At 50.6% G+C, this 18,428-nt stretch overlaps 1 protein-coding gene across 2 annotated transcripts in view; it reads left to right on the top strand.

The window, feature by feature from the left end:
• LOC123757594 (protein wntless) overlaps positions 1 to 18,428 on the top strand; it is a 115,866-nt gene that overhangs the window by 63,211 nt on the left and 34,227 nt on the right. For both annotated transcript variants that reach the window (XM_069329489.1, XM_045741387.2), the window contains one exon: positions 8,444 to 8,571. In XM_069329489.1, the coding sequence (XP_069185590.1) occupies positions 8,444 to 8,571 (128 nt within the window). The remainder of the gene's footprint in view (positions 1 to 8,443; positions 8,572 to 18,428) is intronic.

Below are 18,428 nucleotides of genomic sequence, written 5' to 3'. Positions count from 1 at the left end.
AAACAGCCAAAGGTGGAACCGCAGCCTCGGCAACACATCCGGAGGAAGAGACCCCAGCCATGACCGAACCTGGGATGGAACCAGATGGGACTTCCTCCAGCTCACCAGGAACCTGAACCCAGCAAGCTGGGAAAGAACCTCACCCCTGACGTGCAGACAAGCGGACAAATTGGAAACCCACACCAGCCAGTCGTGGAGGTAGGACAGGACCCGAACCCCTAGCAGACGCAGAATGGGTCACCACAACCTTGGTAAGGTGCGTGAAAACGTGAGGTGCCAGATGCAAGCCAGAAGGAATGCAATGAAAGCGGTAAGCCTGACACCCCACGATGAAACTTAGCCTGTCCCTGAACCCCGAATGAATAGGGATGTGCCAGTATGTGTCCTGGAGGTCCAGGGATATCACCCGGCCCCAAAAGAAGCCAGACCTGAGACAGAGTGAGCATCCAAAAGTAAGGGCAAGGAATCCAGTGGTTCAGACAGGACATGTCCAGAATGAACCACAGATCTGCCCAGTCACATTTCGGCACTGAAAACAGGTGAGAAATCCACCTGAGGGGAGGGGGTCGTTTCGATCATGCCCAAGTGCATCCACTCCAAGAAGACCATCACTTTCTTGTAAGATTCGATATGGCTATTCGGAGCCTGATGTACGAGTCACAGCCTGGTTGATCAGGTTTATTAAATATCTGACTGCCAGACCATTAGCTCGGAGACTGGTGAAATGAAACAAAAACCGCTGACCGTTGGGAGGGAGGGTGCCAGGGAGCCTTTGGGGCTTTACCCAGAAAATGGCGTTTCATTACATTCAACGCTGGTTTTCTGTGTGGAGCCCCGTCAGTTCCCTGGAGTTAACCACCCAAAGAGCAGGAAAAAAAAAAAGAAGAGACTTACCCGGGAGGCGGCAGCACTACACAACTCATGACAAGGATGAGACAACTAGCTGCAATTGCCGACCAATGGGGACACAAGACCGCTGAGGACCCAGCACATTAACAAGATAATGAGCAGCCAGGACCCTGTTCGATCTCCAAAACCCCTGCGCCCAAGTGTGTCAGCCCAAGACATATTACCAAACACAGCAGCCAAAGCTGAGAATTTCCAAACATCGTAGGCCTGAGTGTAGACTGCAGGCTGGCTAGACTTAAAAACCCTGTGGATGACCTGAGAGACCGGAGCCCAGGAACAGGGAACGAGGGATACCGGGTCAACCCACAGTGAGCCCCGGACACAGAAGCCGAGGCGTGCAGGGCGTAAAGCATCAACCGGACACAACGTATGATGCCCCCCAACCCCCGGCCCGACCAACCAGGCATCAATAACCCATAGACCCCTCCAGAAGCCCGCTGTCTCATTCTTCGCCAGAAAAGGAGACTGCTGCAAAAGAACAAAATGTCCACCTGGATTAAAAGAGCAGAAGTCATTGAGCCAGAGGCGAGCATGCAGCTCCCCAATCTGACCCCCCCCTCCCAGAAGCCAAAGCCAACAAAAACAAAGCCTTCTGGAAAAAAATCACTGACTGAAGAGGCTATCACAAACCGAGGGGAAGAGAGAAAAAAAGAGCGCCAGGGTCCAAAGATCAGGTCGGCTCAGGTGGCACATGAGCAGGCTGGAGGCAGAAAAACAAATGAGAAAGCTTACGAAACAGCGCAGAAGTGACATCCACCCAGAACGCAAGCTGGAGCGGCTCCATCAGCACTGCACAATTTGAGGCGACAGTATTCGGCATACGATGCCTGTCCTGAAAAAGCCAAGAAAGAAACTTTAACACAACATGAACCGAAACCAAGGACAACCTACGCAGGGAAAAGAAGTGGCGAAAAGACCACCAAGAGACTTCATACTGTTGGCGATGAGAAGACTGCAGGTAGGACACCATTAGGGAAGCCACCAGGTCACTATACAGATGGTGATACACCCTTGTCAGAAACAACAGACGCGAAGTGCAGAAGTGTGGAGCGGACCAGCAAGGTACCTCACCGGCCCGATCTGCTGAAATGGGTGGAGCCAGGTAAACGCCCCGGGTTCGGACACCGAGCAAGTAGCGCTTGAAACTGGTTTGTATGGTTGAAAATGGTCCAGTGGGGAGGGGGGACGTCGGAGCGAACGAGCGGCGTAAGGTGTGATGACGAGTTGCTTGTTTTCTTGTTTGACTTGGGGGGGGGGGGGGGTGGAATTTGTAGCCTCTGTTCCGTGTCAGGTTGCAATTTTCCTACCAGTTTGGGTCTGTTTTGGGGTGCCTACCTTTCTGGGTGTCAAACCCCAGTTGATGGCAGGCATGAAAACTTTCATGTAAGCGAGTTTTATAGGCCATTGCTTCCTGTGTCCCTCTGAGGGGACCATATTCTGGCTAGTGGTTCCCAGTAGGCATGAAAACTCCATATAACTGTAGTCCTGTACTAATATTAGCTAATATCAGTCCAATAGCTCCAGGAAGCCTCAGGGACTCTACCCAGAATGGCGTTTCATTACATTCAACGGAGGTTTTCTGGGGGAACCCCTTCGGCTCCATGGAACTATCCAGGCTGATATGTATATTATTAGACTTTGGCATCATTCAGTGTGAATGAAGTTCTAGGACTACTGGGGACCACAAGCCAGAACCTGGCCCCCACAGTGAGGCACGTGGAGCTATGGCCTATAGAAGTGCATATGTGTTTGGAGCATCCTGTGTCTGCCATCAACCAGGCCGGGTACCCAGAAAGGTAAGCTCCTCAAAACTAACCCCTGTTCTGGTTAAAACTACTAAAATAGACAAACAAGTGGACAGAACTCCCCAATTGAAAAAAAGGAAAAATGAGCATGATGTCACACTTGCCGCGCCGCTTGTTTGCGCAGCTTCCCCCCTCTTCCCCTGCGCTTCATTCTGGACTTGTTCCGTCTGAACCCCTGGGTTTCTTGCCCCTCCTTTTGGATGACTATTCTGTCCCAGGTCCAGCTTCTGTTGAAGTCAGTCGCTTGGATGGTGTCCCTGGACCTCAAGGACGCATATTGGCACGTCCCAATTCATCCGGGGATTCAGGGACTGGATCGGTTTTGTTGTGGGGCGTCTCAGTTACTGCTTTTGTTGTCTCCCATTTGGATTTAACCTGGCTCCTCACGTTTTCACACACACACCTTACCCGGGTTGTGGTGGCCTGTCTGCATCTTTTAGGTGTTCGGGTGTTAGCCTACCTCGACGACTAGCTGGTATGGGCTCCCAGTCGGTGCACGTGTCTCCTCGCCAGGGATTTGGTATTTTCCTAGCTTGCCGGGTTTGGGTTCCTGGTGAACTGGAGGAAGTCCCATGTCGTCCCCTCCCAGGTTCGGACTTGGCTGGGTCCTGTGTGGGACTCTTGGACCACTTTCTTGTCTCTTCCTCTGGAGTCTCTTCTTTGGCTGCAGTCCCGCATGTGCTTGTTTCTGGGGGGACTCCCGGGTCACCCGGCGATTGCTCAAGGGTTTGTGTGGGAGCCCGAACTTTGCGATGATGGTCTACCCGCCAGATCGGGTTTGGCTTCGTCGGCTGTTCTGGTTCCTTCGTGGACGTCCCTTCCACATCTCTCGCGATCACTAGGTTCGACCCCCCTGGGGCCTTGCGTCAGCTGCTGCATCGCCGGCTTCCTCTTCGAGTTTTTCCGGGTTCAATGCCTTGGCGTCTACTCAAGCCCTCACTCGATGTGTTCACGGACGTGTCATCTCTTGGCTGGGGCTTTGTGACTAGTGCCCACTAGGCCGGCCCGGGGTGGTGGGGTCCGTCCTTCCGTCGGGCCCCACAGCACAGTGCAGGAGTTCGCGGCGGTGTGGTATTCGCTTCGGAGGGTTCGGGTCACCCGCGGATCAACGATCCGGCTCCATTCGGACTGCTTCCCGGTAGTTCGATGTGGTCCTTGGCTTTTTGGGGCTGGTCGCTTTGAGTGACTCGTCTGCTGAGTTCTCGGGGTTTGGCTCTCCTGGCTGTTCACGTCCAGGGGGTGTCCAATGTCCTGGCAGATGGCCTGTCCCAGTTCATTCCCCCGTCCACAGATTGGACAGTTGATACTGACTCATTCAGTTGGCTCTGCCAGAAATTCAGGTGCCTGGAGGTGGACCTCTTTGCATTGGCATGGTTGAGGCATCTTCCAATATATGTGGCGCCCTTCCCTGACTGTGAGGCCATTGGGATCGATGCCTGGCAGGACTGGTCAAGGTGGGGGTTCCTGTACCTCTTTTTCCCCGGTTCAGCTATTGCTCCAGGTTCTAGCTCGCTTGGAGACTTACCAGGGGAGAGTTTTCCTCTTGGCCCCACTGTGGCCAGCCCAACCTTGGTTTCAGGCGTTGCTTGCTCGGTGTCCGAACCCGGAGGTTTCCCCCGCGGCTCCGCCACTTTCAGCAGATCGGTCCAGTCCGTTACAAGAATGGTTCGATCTTCTCCTTGAGTCTTTGCATCTGGTCTTTTTGACTCGAGTCTATCACCATCTATATGGTGATCAGGTGGATTCTTAGATAGTATCCCACCTGCATGCTTCGTCTCAGCAGCAGTATGAAGTTTCCTGGCGATCCTTCCAATTCTTTTTGTCTCTCCATTGTTATACTTCACTTTCTGTTAAGGTTGTTTTATCCTTTCTCTCGTGGTTGTTTCAGGACCGTCATCTTATGTTAAATATTATTGCCTCGCACCGTGCAGCATTGGCGGAGCCTCTGCGGCTTGCATTCGGTATTGATGTTACTTCTGCTCCGTTTCGCAAGCTTTCTCATGCGTTGTTTCACCTCCAGCCTACTCATGTGCTGCTTGAGCCATCTTGGTCCTTTGATGGGTTCTCTCTTATCTTTCTTTTCCTCGGTTTGTGGTGGCCCCTTTGGTTCAGGATTGTTTTTCAAAAGCTCTTTTCTTGTTGGCATTGGCCTCTGAGGGTCGGGTCGGGGAACTTCATGCTTTCCTCCGGTGTAGGGGTTTCTTCCCTTTTGGTCAAGGTGATAGGTTTGTTCGGTTGCAGCCTTCTTCTTTTCTGGCAAAGAATGAGACCGCTGCGTTCATGAAGGGTCCTTGGGTTGTTGATGCTTGGTTGGTCTGACTGGGGATGCATCATGTGTTGTGTCCGGTTGCTGCTCCCCACTGTTATTTGTGCGCCATGGCCTCTGTGACCGGGGACACGCTTTGGGTTGATCCGGTTTCCCTTCTTCCCTGTTCCAGGGTTCGGGTCTCTCAGGTCGTCTGCAGGTTTATTTAGTCCAGCCAGCCTGCAATCTGTCCTCGTGCCCATGACGTTCGTAAGTTTGCTGCGCTTGCTGCAGTCTTCGGTAACATGTCTTGGGCTGACATTCAGGCATGGGGTTTTTGGTGGTCGAACAGGGTCCTGGCTGCACACTACCTCGTAAATGTTCCTGGGCCTAGTCGGGCCTGTATCGCTTTGGGTCGGCAGTTGCAACCCGTTGTTTCGACTTCGAGTTGAGGAGCGAGTGCCAACTGCCTCCCGGGTATGTCCCTCTTGTTTTCATCTTTTGTGATGTAGCTCCGGGGAACTAAAGGGGCTCCCCCCAGAAAACCAGCGTTAAATGTAATGAAATGCCATTTTCTGGGTGAGACTCGGAGGGTTCCCGGCAACCATCCCTTCCCCGCTTTGGTGTTTTTTTCGCATGTTTTGACACTTAGCCTCGAACTGACAGGTGGATAGACTGCGCAAGGGGTTTGGGGCTTCCCCTTTCCCCTCCTGGTGGGGGGAAGGGGAAGCTGCACAGACAAGTGGTGCAGCAAGTGTGACGTTATGCTCGTTTTCTCGTTTTTCAATTTGGGGAGTTCTGTACACTTGTACAGAGTGTACTTTCAGTAGTAGTTTTAACCAGAATAATGGTTTGTATTGAGGCGGTTACCTTTCTGGGTGCCCGGCCTGTTCGATGGCAGACATAGAATGCTCCAAACACATGTGCATTTCTATAAGCCATTGCTCCTCGTACCTCTCTGAGGAGGGCCAGGTTCTGGCTCGTGGACCCCAGTAGGCCTAGAACTCCATTCACACTGACTGATGCCAAAGTCTAATAATGTACACTTCAGCCTGGATAGCTCCAGGAAGCCTCCGGGTCTCACCCAGAAAATGGTTTTTCATTACATTCAACACTGGTGTTCCGGGGGGGGGGGCCGTTGGCTCCCCGGAGCATCCAGGCTGAATGGATATGTATAACTTTCTGACATCAGTCAAAGTGCTTTGAGTTCTTGCCTACCGGGGACCACGAGCCAGAACCTGGCCCCCTCAGAGATGCACAAGGAGCAATGGCCTATTGAACTTTTCCCCCCCCCCCCCCACGCCTGTAGTTGGTTGCATTCTTTGTCTACCTTTGACCGAGATAGGCACCCAGAAAGGTAGGCGCCCCAAAACAAACCCTTATTTTGGTGAAATATGGCTACCGAAAAGCTGAACGAGTGGACAGAACTCCTCCAAACAAAATTATCAAACTGGCATGATGTCATCACGTCGCTGCGCTGCCGTGTGTGAAATCCTCCTTTCCCGGGAGGGGGGAAGGGGAAGCCCCAGAACATCCGCGCCAGCGATTCAACCGGCAGTTCTTGGCTGATGTGATTACTGGCTGGTCGATATAGCATGCAACGCCGCAGCCGCCTGCACCTGCTTACCATGACCAGTGGCCTGGGTGAATGAGAGCACGTACAGACAGCACCCATCGCACGACTCCAGGTCAAAAGAACAACGACCCAACAGGCAGCATGGTGGAGGCACAACCTGTGAGTGTCACCCTGAGACAAGGGGACAGATCAACCTTCAAACTCGCAAGACGCGAGGGGGGACGCAGAGGTCACATCCATCGGACCACGGAGCCCCCGTGGGCTTTCCCAGGGCATTTAGCTATGGTTACACGCTAAGGAAAGCCCAGGCAGGGTACTATGAACTGGCGCCCAAGTCTACCAAACAAGCGTCTAAAAACTGAACCCCCGGGATGTGTCCACTCACAGGGGATGTCAAGCTGGAAGTACCACCAAACAGAAAATATAAATATAAAACTCCTAGGACAGCAAAGGGGGACCACAAAAGCAGACCCCCCCCCACCAGGCAAAAACAAAAACAAAAGAAAAACCCCCCCGCAAGAGTACAACATACCCAGGCGGAACAGGGCCGGCCGCTGTTATTGGTGAAAACTAGCTGTGCAGTAACCCGCGCCCCTGCTAGCGACGAAAACTACCTCCTACCCAGAGACAAACAAAGGCAACAAAACCCCAGCTGACTCCAATGGCGGCCCAATACCGTGCAGTAAAGGACACAGCAGAGATAGAACCCAAGGTGACTTGTGGAAGGTGGCCCCAAGCCCCAAAGGCAGTACTTACAGGGCACCTAGGGAAGAGCACCCTAGGCACATGCAGCTCGAGTACCATGGAATCTCCCTCCTGGCTCACACCCCACCGGTAGAGACAGCCCACATCACAAGGCAAAGAATTGAAACCATCCTAAATCCATCCTAAGAACTGCTGGTTGGATCGCCGGCACGGATGGTCTGGGGCTCCCCCCCTTCCCTCTCCCGGGGAGGGGGGGAGTTGCGCAGATGGCGGCGCGGCGACATGATGACATCATGCTAGTTTGATAATTTTGTTTGGGGAGTTCTGTCCTCTTGTTCGGCTTTTCGGTAGCAATATTTCACCAGAATAGGGGTTTGTTTTGGGGCGCCCACCATCCTGGGTGCCTGTCCTGGTCGATGGCAGACATAGAATGCTCCCAACTACAAGGGGGGTTTCTATAGGCCATTGCTCCCCGTGCCTCTCTGAGGGGGCCAGGTTCTGGCTCGTGGCCCCCGGTAGGCAAAAACTCCAAGCACTTTGACTGATGCCAGAAAGTTATACATATCCATTCAGCCTGGATAGCTCCAGGAAGCCTCTGGGACTCGCCCAGAAAATGGCTTTTCATTACATTCAAAGCTGGTTTTTTCAGTTTGTCGCTGATTAAAAGTAAAATGTTTACATTCTTCTTTTCAAAAGATTATTATTCTCTATAGGCTTTATGCTTATTTGCAATAATGTCTTGCACTTCTACCAGATTTCTGGTCTTGGTATTGATATAAAAATTACATAATTAGCCAATCTGAAGTTTTAAACTTTGTGGAGTGATATTATGCATTCAAGTCAAAGCCATATAACTGAAATACAATGAATTGTCCAATCAGAGCAGTACCATTCCTGTTTTCTTGTTTACCATGCCTAGTAAAATATAAATATTCCTTATCTTTACATCCATTGGCAAACATCCCCAACAAATTAATAGTATTGCTCAATTCAGGTGGTTAATAGTCTCAGATGAAGATCATGTTGAGTGAGAATAAAGAAGTGAGCCATAAAGCACGGGTGAAAGTACAGTACTGGTACTGTACTTGTGTTTAGTGACACATGTAGTATTATGTACAATGTTTATGGAAAGTGAAACATTTTTATGCTGATTGAGCTCATATTTTGACATTCCATAATAATGAAAGAATGTTTTGATGGCAGGTCCCTGGACGTATATTACGTTGCTGGCCAACTGCCCATGGGTCATCATACTGCAAGACCTTAGTCTTGGCTTCTTCTATGGCACCTTTATGACATTCCTCCACTTTTTAACTTACTTATATTTAGAGGTAAGTCATACACCGACACCAATATCTTAGCTTTGAAGAGGCTTTACTAATAGACATAATGTCACATGTTTGTGGTTATACATTCTTGTATGCTCATAAATATATATTATTTAAAGAATACATATTTATGGTTCATGTATAAATAGTTAAACAATGGCATGAAATTACACATAAAGTAAAAGTTTGGTATTTTGGATTCCGGTAACACAAATTACTGAGTAATCCAAATCATTTCATGTTTGAGTTTTTTACCTTTTCTGTGGGGTTCCCCTATGGCTCTATAGAAACCCCCCATGTGGTTGGGGGCATTCCATGTCTACCATCGACCAGAGTTGGCACCCAGAAAGGTAGGCATGTAACAAAATAAATCCCCACTTGGTAAGAAAATGCAACATCCAGAACAGGGAGGCAGAGCTCCAACAACTTAAGGAAACGAACAAACAAGCAAACGTCACACTTCACCACCACCCTGTCTGTCCATGCAGCTCCCCCCCTTCGCCCCCCCTGCACCGCCTGTCCGTGCAGCTCCCTCCCCCACGCCGCCTACCAAGCCATCCAGTTCGTTGGCTAAAGCGGTTCTGTGGGTGTTTACCCTGCTTGGGCTTTGTGTCTTCTGGGCAGGGGGGGTTTTCTCGGGGAAGCCCCGTCGGCTCCCTGGAGCTATCCAGGCTGATATGCTAATGTCAGAGTTTGGCATCAGTATGTGTATGGAGTTCTGTAGGCCTACCGGGGACCACGAGCCAGAACCTGGCCCCCTTACAGAGGCATGAGGAGCAATGGCCTATAGAAACCCCCGTGTAGTTGGAAGCATTCTTATGTCTGCCATCGACCGGGTTAGGCACCCAGAAAGGTAAGCGTTCCAAAACAAACCCCTGTTCTGGTGAAAATTGCTACAAAAAGCCAAACAAGTTGATAGAACTTTCCAAACAGAAACGAGCAAACGAGTATGATGTCACACGTCGCCGCGCCGCCGTCTGCGCAGCTTCCCCCTCCCCTGGAGGGGAAAGGAGGAGCCCCAGACCCGGTGGTTGGAACGTGCTAGGTTGTTTGCTCCCTGGAAGCCCTGAGGCTGCCTCGTTTTGGTTGTTGTAATTACCTAAGTGTAATTACCTAAGTGTAGTTACAGGATGAGAGCTATGCTCGTGGTGTCCCGTCTACCCAGCACTCTTTGTCATATAATGCTTTGAAACTATTTGTGTACACCATCCATAACAAAACAAACTCCCACGGCGCATGCACAGGACGCATGAGGTCCGAACCGCACAACCCGCCTGGCGGGGAGGGCGCCAACTAGGGGTATGTAAGGAACATTAGCAGTGCCTAGAGGCCACTTGTGATGGGGCTTGGGGGTGTTGGTCGCTTTGGTTTTGTTTCTGTCCGTGCCCCCCTGTCTTTTCCCTGTTGTGGTTTCGTCCGGTCCCCCCCCCCCTTCCTCCCTGCATCTGGATCCTCACCGTCTGTGGGTTCGGGGTCAGGGCAGGGATTCGAGGGTCTTGAGACTCGGGAGGTCTCGGGGATTTTCCCTTCCGGGGTTGTGACGGAGGCATTCGAGCCTGTTTCACCAGCCGTGTTGTATGAGTCTGCCAGTGGGCTCCCTTCCTTAGTATTTATCCGGCTGCTCCGGCTATTTCTTGTGAGGCTGGGGGACGACTCGGCCCGAGGGCCTGCCGTGGAGGTTCCTGGAACTGGGGAGGGGCTGACTTGGGGGACATCGGGTCTCGTTGGGAACCCGCCGTGGTTTTTCTCCCTTCTGAGATGGGCTTGCGGTTGCCGGGAGTGGGGTTTTTCCTTTCCCTCCCTCTGCATACAAGCTGTTGGGCATCGGCCCTTCCCTGGGTTTGGTTCCTTGTCCCTTCAGGTCCGTTGGTTCCGTCCTAGCAGTGGGTACTCTTCTCCATTTTCTCACCCATCTTCTCTGGGACTGGACTTCTCCGTCATGTCGGGGGTCATGTTCCCCTCGTATCGGTGTTCTGCGTGACCTTTGGTCTCGGGTGCGACTGTGCCTTTATGAGGCTTCGTGATTTTGTGCTTGCTTCTGCAGGATCTCGATGGTTCGGGAAGGTCTTCGATTCTTCCCATATTATTGGAACGTCTGTCATATTCCGGTGAGGCTTACCTCCAGTCTTTTCTAGGACTCATTGGTTCTCTTCCGTGCTTCTTCTTGGTTTTCGGTCTCGTTCTTTTGTAATTATATCTTCTCTCCGTGCTCTGTCTCGGCACTGCTAATGTTCCTTACATACTCCTAGTTGGCGCCCTCCTCGCCGGGCGGGTTGTGTGGTTCGGTCCTCATGCGTCCTGTGCATGTGCCATGGGAGTTTGTTTTGTTATGGATGGTGTGCACAAGTGTTGGTGTTCCACGTCCTTTTTCTCTCAGCTGCTTTGCCACTCACACCCCTAATATCTCTCCACTCCAGGCCCAGTAGATACTGGGGGTGTTCTGGATTACCAGTATGGGGAAGATGTCTAGTTTTTCTCTGCATACGGGTGTGGGGCTCCGCATTCGCCTCTACCCTTCTCTTCTCCTGCATGTGAGGATCCTTCTTCCACTCGCGGTGCTCCCGGAATATTCTCGGCTCTGATGTGTCGTGACACGTTCGTGCCTACGCTCTACAGGTGAGTTTATGCAGTCGGGCGTTTTCTTTCGGCCAGGCGCTGGTTCGTGGTTTTTGGATGAGTGTTGGGAGTTGGTTGTGGCATTTTGTTTGGCCCATTGCGTGCTTCTTCCTGTGGCCTTCCTTGTTCTTCTGTGTTCTTTGTTACACTGTGGGGCATGGCCCCGTCTTTCGTGGTCTTATTTTGGACACTCATTCCTTGACCGTCCTGCAGTGCCTGGCTGAGCCCCTCCATATACATTTATTTCTCTGTACTCACATACTTATGCTCACCTATTTGTGCTTGTGAGGGTTGAGCTCTGGCTCTTTGGTCCCGCCTCTCAATTGTCAATCACCTGGTGTACAGGTTCCTTCCTGGGATCTGTGTGTAGTAGGTCATGTCCCCTTCGTTCCCGATTGCTGCCTATCTTCTTCGTTCCTCATCTTCCTTCTACAGTCTTGTCCCTAGCTGCTGAGGCTTGGGCTGTTTTTCCTGGTCTTTTTCTTCCATCTTTTCCATTTTTTTTCTCATTTTCTCCTACACATTGTTGTGTGTTTTAGTACTGTATATGCTTCTTGACTCTACTAATGCTAGGTTGGTCTTTGTCCATGCTAAGTTCCCTGCTTTTGTACCTGTGTCCTGAGTTTTCATCTTCCCCTTGTTTGGCGCTTTCAGCTTCGGGTTGCCCTGTATGCACGTGAATGTGGCTTCCGTTCTTCCTCTCCTGTCCCTGCAGTTTCTTTTCTTTGCGCCGGGTGGTGCTAGGTTTCCGGCCCTGGCTCCGGCCTTTTTCTTTGTTGTTCTTTTTCGGGCGGTACGTTTTTGTTTTAGTGCTGATCACATCCTGGTTTGTTTTCATCCCTTCCTCGGTATTACGTGCTTCGTTCTGCACTGCTGGGGCTGTGTTTGCCGCTCCTGTGGGTTGTGGTGTCCCTGCTTTTCGCTTTGCGTTTCACTTCGTGGTGCTCGCTTCCTCGTTGGCCTCGGCCTGGGCCCTGGCTCTTTGTTTTTCATTCCAAATTTTGTCCTTGCTGTTTATGGCATCTGTGTTTCGGCGTTTTTTCTGCTGGCGGCTTCTAGTTGTCATCCATTGTCGGACTTGTTGGTCCTTCACGGGTCCTGGGGCATTCCTCCCAGACGGGGCATTTCTGCTTGCCCCAGGTTGGTTCTTTCCTAGCTTGTCAGGTTTGGGTTTCTGGTTTCCATGGCTTGCCCTGCCAGTTGGCATTTTCCTGATCTCGCGGTGTACCTTCTCTAGAGTCTCACATCGGAACCACAGTATTTCTGATCTCCTGGCGAGCTCGCTAGTATTGGGAAGTTTCTATACAACAGATGTTCCATCTGGTTCCATCTGGTTCCTTGCCAGCTTCGGTTTCCGGCTCTGCTTGCTCGGTGTTCGCACCCAAGGTTTTCCCGCGGCTCCGCCTCTTCCTATGCTTGATCGGTCCATGGCGGAACTGGTTCAGTTCTGCCTCGAGTCTCTCACTATATGTTGGTGATCAGGTTGCTTCGTTGATGGTGTCCCACCTGTGTGTTTTGTCTCGGCGGTGGTGCAGGTAATTTGCAGCGGTTTTTGTCCTTTAGTAGGTTTGCTGCATTTGGTGGCATGGTCTTGTCCTTCGCTTGTGGAGGTTCAGGGCCATCATCTTGCCACATACTGTCGCCTTGTCTCGTGCAGTGCTGGCGGAACCGCTCCGGGTGGCTTCGGTTTTGGCGTTACCTCTGCACCAATTCGCGAGCGGTCTCTGGCGTGATTCACCTCTGGCCTGCTCTTGCGCCGCTTGAGCCGTCCTGGTTCTTGGATTGGGTGCTTTCTTCTCTTCTCCTCGGTTTGTTGTGGCCCCTTTGGTTCTGGATTGTTTCTGAGGCTCTTTTCTTGTTGGCGTTGGCCTCTGGAGGGTCGGGTCAGGGTGCTTCATGCTCTCCTCCGGCACCTGGGTTTTGGCTCTTTTGGTTCTCCTGATGGGTTTGTTCGCTTGTAGCTGTCTCCTCCTTTTCTGGCGAAGACTAACACGGCTGCTTTCCGGAGCGGTCCTTGGGTTGTTGATGCTTGGTTGGTTTGGCTAGGGGTGTATCGTGTGTTGTGTTCTGTTGCGGCGACTCGCCGTTCTTTGCGTGCCACAGCTGCCGTGACCAGGGTCACGCTTTGGGTTGTTCCAGTTTCCTTCCCTGTTCCAGGGTATGGTTCTCTCGGGTCATTCGTGGGGTGGTTCGGTCCTGCCAGCCTGCTGTCTATCCCCATGCCCAAGTCGTTCGTAGGTTGGCTATGTGTTCCTTCGTTGATGTTCCTGGGCCTTGTCGGGCCTGTGTGGCCTTGGGTTGGCAGTTGCAGTGTTTTGTCTCCGCTTCATGTTAGAGAGTGAGCGACTTCTGCCTCCCAGGTTAGGTCCCTCTTGTTTTCGTCTTTGGGTAGGTAGCTTAGGGGAGTTGACCTAGAAAGCCAGTGTTGAATGTAATGAAACGCCATTTTCTGGGCGAGTCCCAGAGGCACCCCGGCAACCCTCCTTCCCTCCGGTCGGCGTTTTTTTTTTTTTGCGTGTTTTGATATCCAGCCTCAGAACTGGGGTGTGGATGGCCGACGCAGGACTCGGGCTCCCCTTTTTTCCTCCCAGGGAGGGGGGAGCCGCACAGACAGCGGTGCGGCAACGTGTGACGTCATACTCGTTTGCTCACTTCTGTTTGGGGAGTTCTATCCACTTGTTCGACTTTTTGTAGCAATTTTCACCAGAATAGGGGTTTGTTTTGGGACGCCTACCTTTCTGGGTGCCTAACCAAGTCGATGGCAGACACAGAATGCTTCCAACAACACGGGGGTTTCTATAGGCCATTGCTTCTTGTGCCTCTGTGAAGGGGCCAGGTTCTGGCTCGTGGGCCCCAGTAGGCCCACAGAACTCCATACACATGACTGATGCCAAAGTCTGACATTAGCATATCAGCCTGGATAGCTCCGAGGAGCCTCCGGTGCTCACCCAGAAAATGGCGTTTCATTACATTCAATGCTGGTTTTTTGTCCCTCCTTTTGTCTGCTTTATTTTCCCACAGTTGCTGGCTTGATTTCGGCTCTCTTGCGTCAGCCGCGTCAACTTTTGTTTTGCTGGCCATTTTCTTTTCTGCGGGTCACTTCCTGCAAGAACAGATGGCAGAACGACATCCCCATATAATTCTTAATATTTCATTGTGTTGGAGGACAGGCAGCTAGTGTATACAGTATATACATCTTAGGCGTATGTCACGGTCCCGATATATATATATCCCAATATTAATACTGTATATCAATATACTGTACTGTCTCCACTCGATCATCCGGACTATATGGGAAGGACCCCCAGCCGAATTATCACATGTTCCGGATAATGGTACTTTTTCACCTACGAGTCCAAAAGTGACCATTTCCAACTATTTTTATACTACAAACAAAATAATTTGAATTGCCTTGCCACATATAATTATTTAATATTCAACTAGAAACCTCAACTTACCTTGTTGGTGTTTGTCTTCTTGATTGATGCCACACATCTTGAAGTTAAGAATTCTTAACAATTTAAGTAACCTATACTAACACAACACTAAAATTAACACTTAAAATTACTGTACAGTTCATTAAGCAAAGTTAGTTTTGACTGCCAGCTGCTGAAGCCTCACTGATTGAAGGCATTTGGGTTGCCTGTGAGGCCTCACTTGTTGAAGGCGCTTGGCTTGCCTGTGACGCCTTACTTGTTAAAGGTGCTTGCTTGCGCCTCACTTGTTGAAGGTGCTTGGCTTGCCTGTGAAGCCTCACTTGTTGAAGGCATTTGGCTTGCCTGTGATGCCTCACTTGTTGAAGGCACTTGCTTGCGCCTCACTTGTTGAAGGCACTTGCTTGCGCCTCACTTGTTGAAGGCACTTGCTTGCGCCTCACTTGTTGAAGGTGCTTGGCTTGCCTGTGGGGCCTCACTTGTTGAAGGCATTTGGCTGCCTGTGACGCCTCGCTTTTTGAACAACACGTAACTTGTCTTCAATTGCTAGGACAACCTTCTTCCTCTTAACACCTCTAGAACGATTGATGCTGCTACCAGACATAGTCTTGGCCAAAAATGTTCAAAGTTACTATGAAAATAAAAAAGTTATTTAAAAAAATATTTCACTAATGGCGCAGCACTGTGTATAACACGAGGGACGGGAGCATATGGGTTGACCAGTGTTGGACGGGTCCACTTGGGGCAGCTATAGCACGTTACGTAGGCCGCCTGAAGGAAAAAACTCAAAATATTTTTTAAGGAAACTTCAGCCTGTGCACATTGCTTTTAGGAAACTTATTTATTTGTTATTACATAATTACTAGTACTTATTTCATTTGTTTTTGGCTATGATTAATTGTTCTAAAATTAATGGTAATTCCTGTACCCAGGTGGTCCCTCCTGACGCTCCCCTCCCACCTTCCCGACACCACCCACCCACCTCACCCCCTCCTCCACCATGCGTCTAGAGCCACAGGCAGACAGGATTAATACGGTACGTCCGAATTTTTCTCCGGCTAAACCAGCTTTTATCCGGCTCTCATGGCCATTTTGGCCGGATATTGAGATAACTTTATCCGTTCACGATTTTGGCCGTATAAGGGCGTTTTCCGGATGTTCGAATCCCGGATAATCGCGTGGTTACAGTATATTAATGTTGGGAGTGTATGGGATGTTAGTGAGGGTAGTACATCTGACAGGCAACAATCGCACCTTTGGGTGGTTTGTCTTGGTCCCCACCTGCACTCAACTCTCACCTGTGGCTCCTAGTAGCTGTTTGCATGCAACAGTATGCATTGTTGAAGACTGGCTAGCTGATGATGTCATTGATCATTGATGATGCCTGTGCATGGGTCACTGGGGTAACGAAATTTGGGTACGCCAGAAGCCAGCCTTTTAATCCCCTTGAACGAAATTTTCAGCGGCGAAGAGGGTGCCTTTTACTACTCCTTTTAGGAAAATTATATATGTTCAAAGGACGAAGATGATAAATGCTACGAAAAATCTAAACATCCCCATGAATTTGCCTGACCGAAAGGGAATTTTTTTTTAAATACCCCTGCACCAATGACCGACCCAGGAAAAATTACGAAACCACCCCCCTACGCCATAGACCAGCCCAGGAAAAAATACGAAACCTCCCCCTACGCCATAGACCGGCCCAGGAAAAAATACGAGACCCCCCCCCTACGCCATAGACCGGCTCAGGAAAAAATGAAAACGGCCGGTCTATGGGGTACTTTCCACTACTAGTACTTTGGGGGACCGGCTCGGCCCTGGGCCTGTCGTGTGGGTTCCCAGGGCTTGGGAGGGGCTGACTTGGGGGGCCTGAGGCCCCTTAGGACCCCGTGGGTTTTTTTTCTAACCTCTAGGCGGGGCTTGCAGTTATGCGGGGTGGGGTTTTTCCTCCCCCCACGCCGTACGAGTTTGTTGAGCGTCGGCTCTTCCCCGGGCTCGATTCCTTGTACCTTGAGTTGGTTGGTTCCATCCTGTAGGTGGGGCTCTTCTCCATTGCTCCCCCATTTTTTGGGACGGGGTATCTTCGTCATGCTTCCCTGTTATTGGGGTTCAACGTGACTTTTGGTCTCGGGTGCGACTGTTCCTCTCTGTGCCTTCGGGACTGGTGTTTGCTTCTGTGTTCTCGAGGGTTTGGGTAGGTTTTCAATACTTCCTGTGTTATTGGACCGTCTGTCGGCTCCTAGTCCGTGTCGCCGGATTGGGCTCCTTGTAGCCTAGTTGGGCTACTCGTGGCCCGGTTGGGTTCCCATTGGGCTCTTTGTCTTTGCTTCGTTGGCCAGTTATGTTGTCGCCACTTACTCTTTTGGCTCCTGTCCCGTGTGATGGGTTGTTTTTTCTAATTCGCGGTTCCCTAGGGTTCCGTTCTGTTTGGCTAAAATTTTTGTGCAGTAGTCCTAGTTGGCGCCTTCCCGCAGAGTGGGTTGTGTGGTTTGGCCAGCGTGCCCTGCGCATGCGCCGTGGGAGTTTGTTTTGGTCGGGGAGGTGTAATTACCTAAGTGTAATTACAAGTTGAGAGCTACGCTCGTGGTGTCCCGTCTTCCCAGCACTCTTTGTCATATAACGCTTTGAAACTACTGACAGTCTTGACTTCCACCACCTTCTCACCTAACTTGTTTAACTAAACAAGGAATGGGGTTTTCCTTCCCCCCCTCCCCCCATCCTCTCTGCGTACGAATTGAATTTGGGTTCGATTCCGTCTCCCTGCGGATCGTTTGGTTCTGTCCTTCCGGAGGTTTACAGCCTCCTGCATCTCGCCTGCTGAGGTGCGGGCAGCCATTACGTCTTTCCTCCTGCGTGACCTGGAATATGCCTCTATAATGGATCCGTCTTCCTTCAGGTTTGGATATTCGTCTCCATACTGGGTTTGTTATGAGATTCCAGGGTCGCCCTGGCTTGCGGATTGCCTGTTGTTGTCCCCACTGCGTTCATCAGAGTTCATCGCTCTAATGAACTGCAGAGTGAATTCGGCAGTTCACTACATAGGCAGTGAACTGCAGAGGCAGTTCATCTATTCAGTGTGTTTCCAGAGGAAACGCGCAGCGTGCAAAGTTAGAGCAACTTCCACCTCTGCAGTAGCATCCACCCACAAATGTCCCATGTGTGGGTGAGCCTTCTGGATACAGATTGGTCTCATCCTCCATCGTCTGGCAGACAGCCATCTGACCTTTGACCTGATATATTGAAGTCATGGTTATCTTCGCATCCGAAGAACGAACATTAGGATATCAAGGTCCCTCCCCGAAGGTCGAACTACTGACTCTCTCAAAGATGCAATCCCACAGCAACCTGACTAACTCCTGGGTACCAATTTACCACTAGGTGAACAGAACCTTAGGTGATAGGAAATGTGGCAAAAAATTGTCCCACCAGATTTGAACCTGGAATTTCTGATTGTGAGTTGAGAATGAACCGAGCTGTACTACCCAGGGCTTAATAGCAGTTGCAGAGACAATACTGACAAACTTAACAGAGGATGCAATATTCCTAAGATGATACTAGATAGTAATAAAACATTTGCATCATAGAGATAAACCATATTTCAATACATGTGCTTAGGGGGGGGGTCCCTATCGTTGATCTCTCTGCTCAACCATGAGGTTTCCTTTGCATTTTGCATTTCTATTCTCAGGCTCTGTTGGTTTGCATTTGATTTCCTGACATTGGCCTGGGAGTGGGTGTGTATGTTGGCTTCTTTATTTGCAAGGATTGTGTGCTTTGTTATTTCTAAGTCATGGACCTGTATCCCAGTTG

Source organism: Procambarus clarkii, chromosome 22 (genome assembly GCF_040958095.1).
Source record: "Procambarus clarkii isolate CNS0578487 chromosome 22, FALCON_Pclarkii_2.0, whole genome shotgun sequence".
Taxonomy (NCBI): Eukaryota; Metazoa; Arthropoda; class Malacostraca; order Decapoda; family Cambaridae; genus Procambarus; species Procambarus clarkii.
Note: the sequence above shows the minus strand (reverse complement) of the source record. Positions and strands in the feature narration are given on the sequence as shown.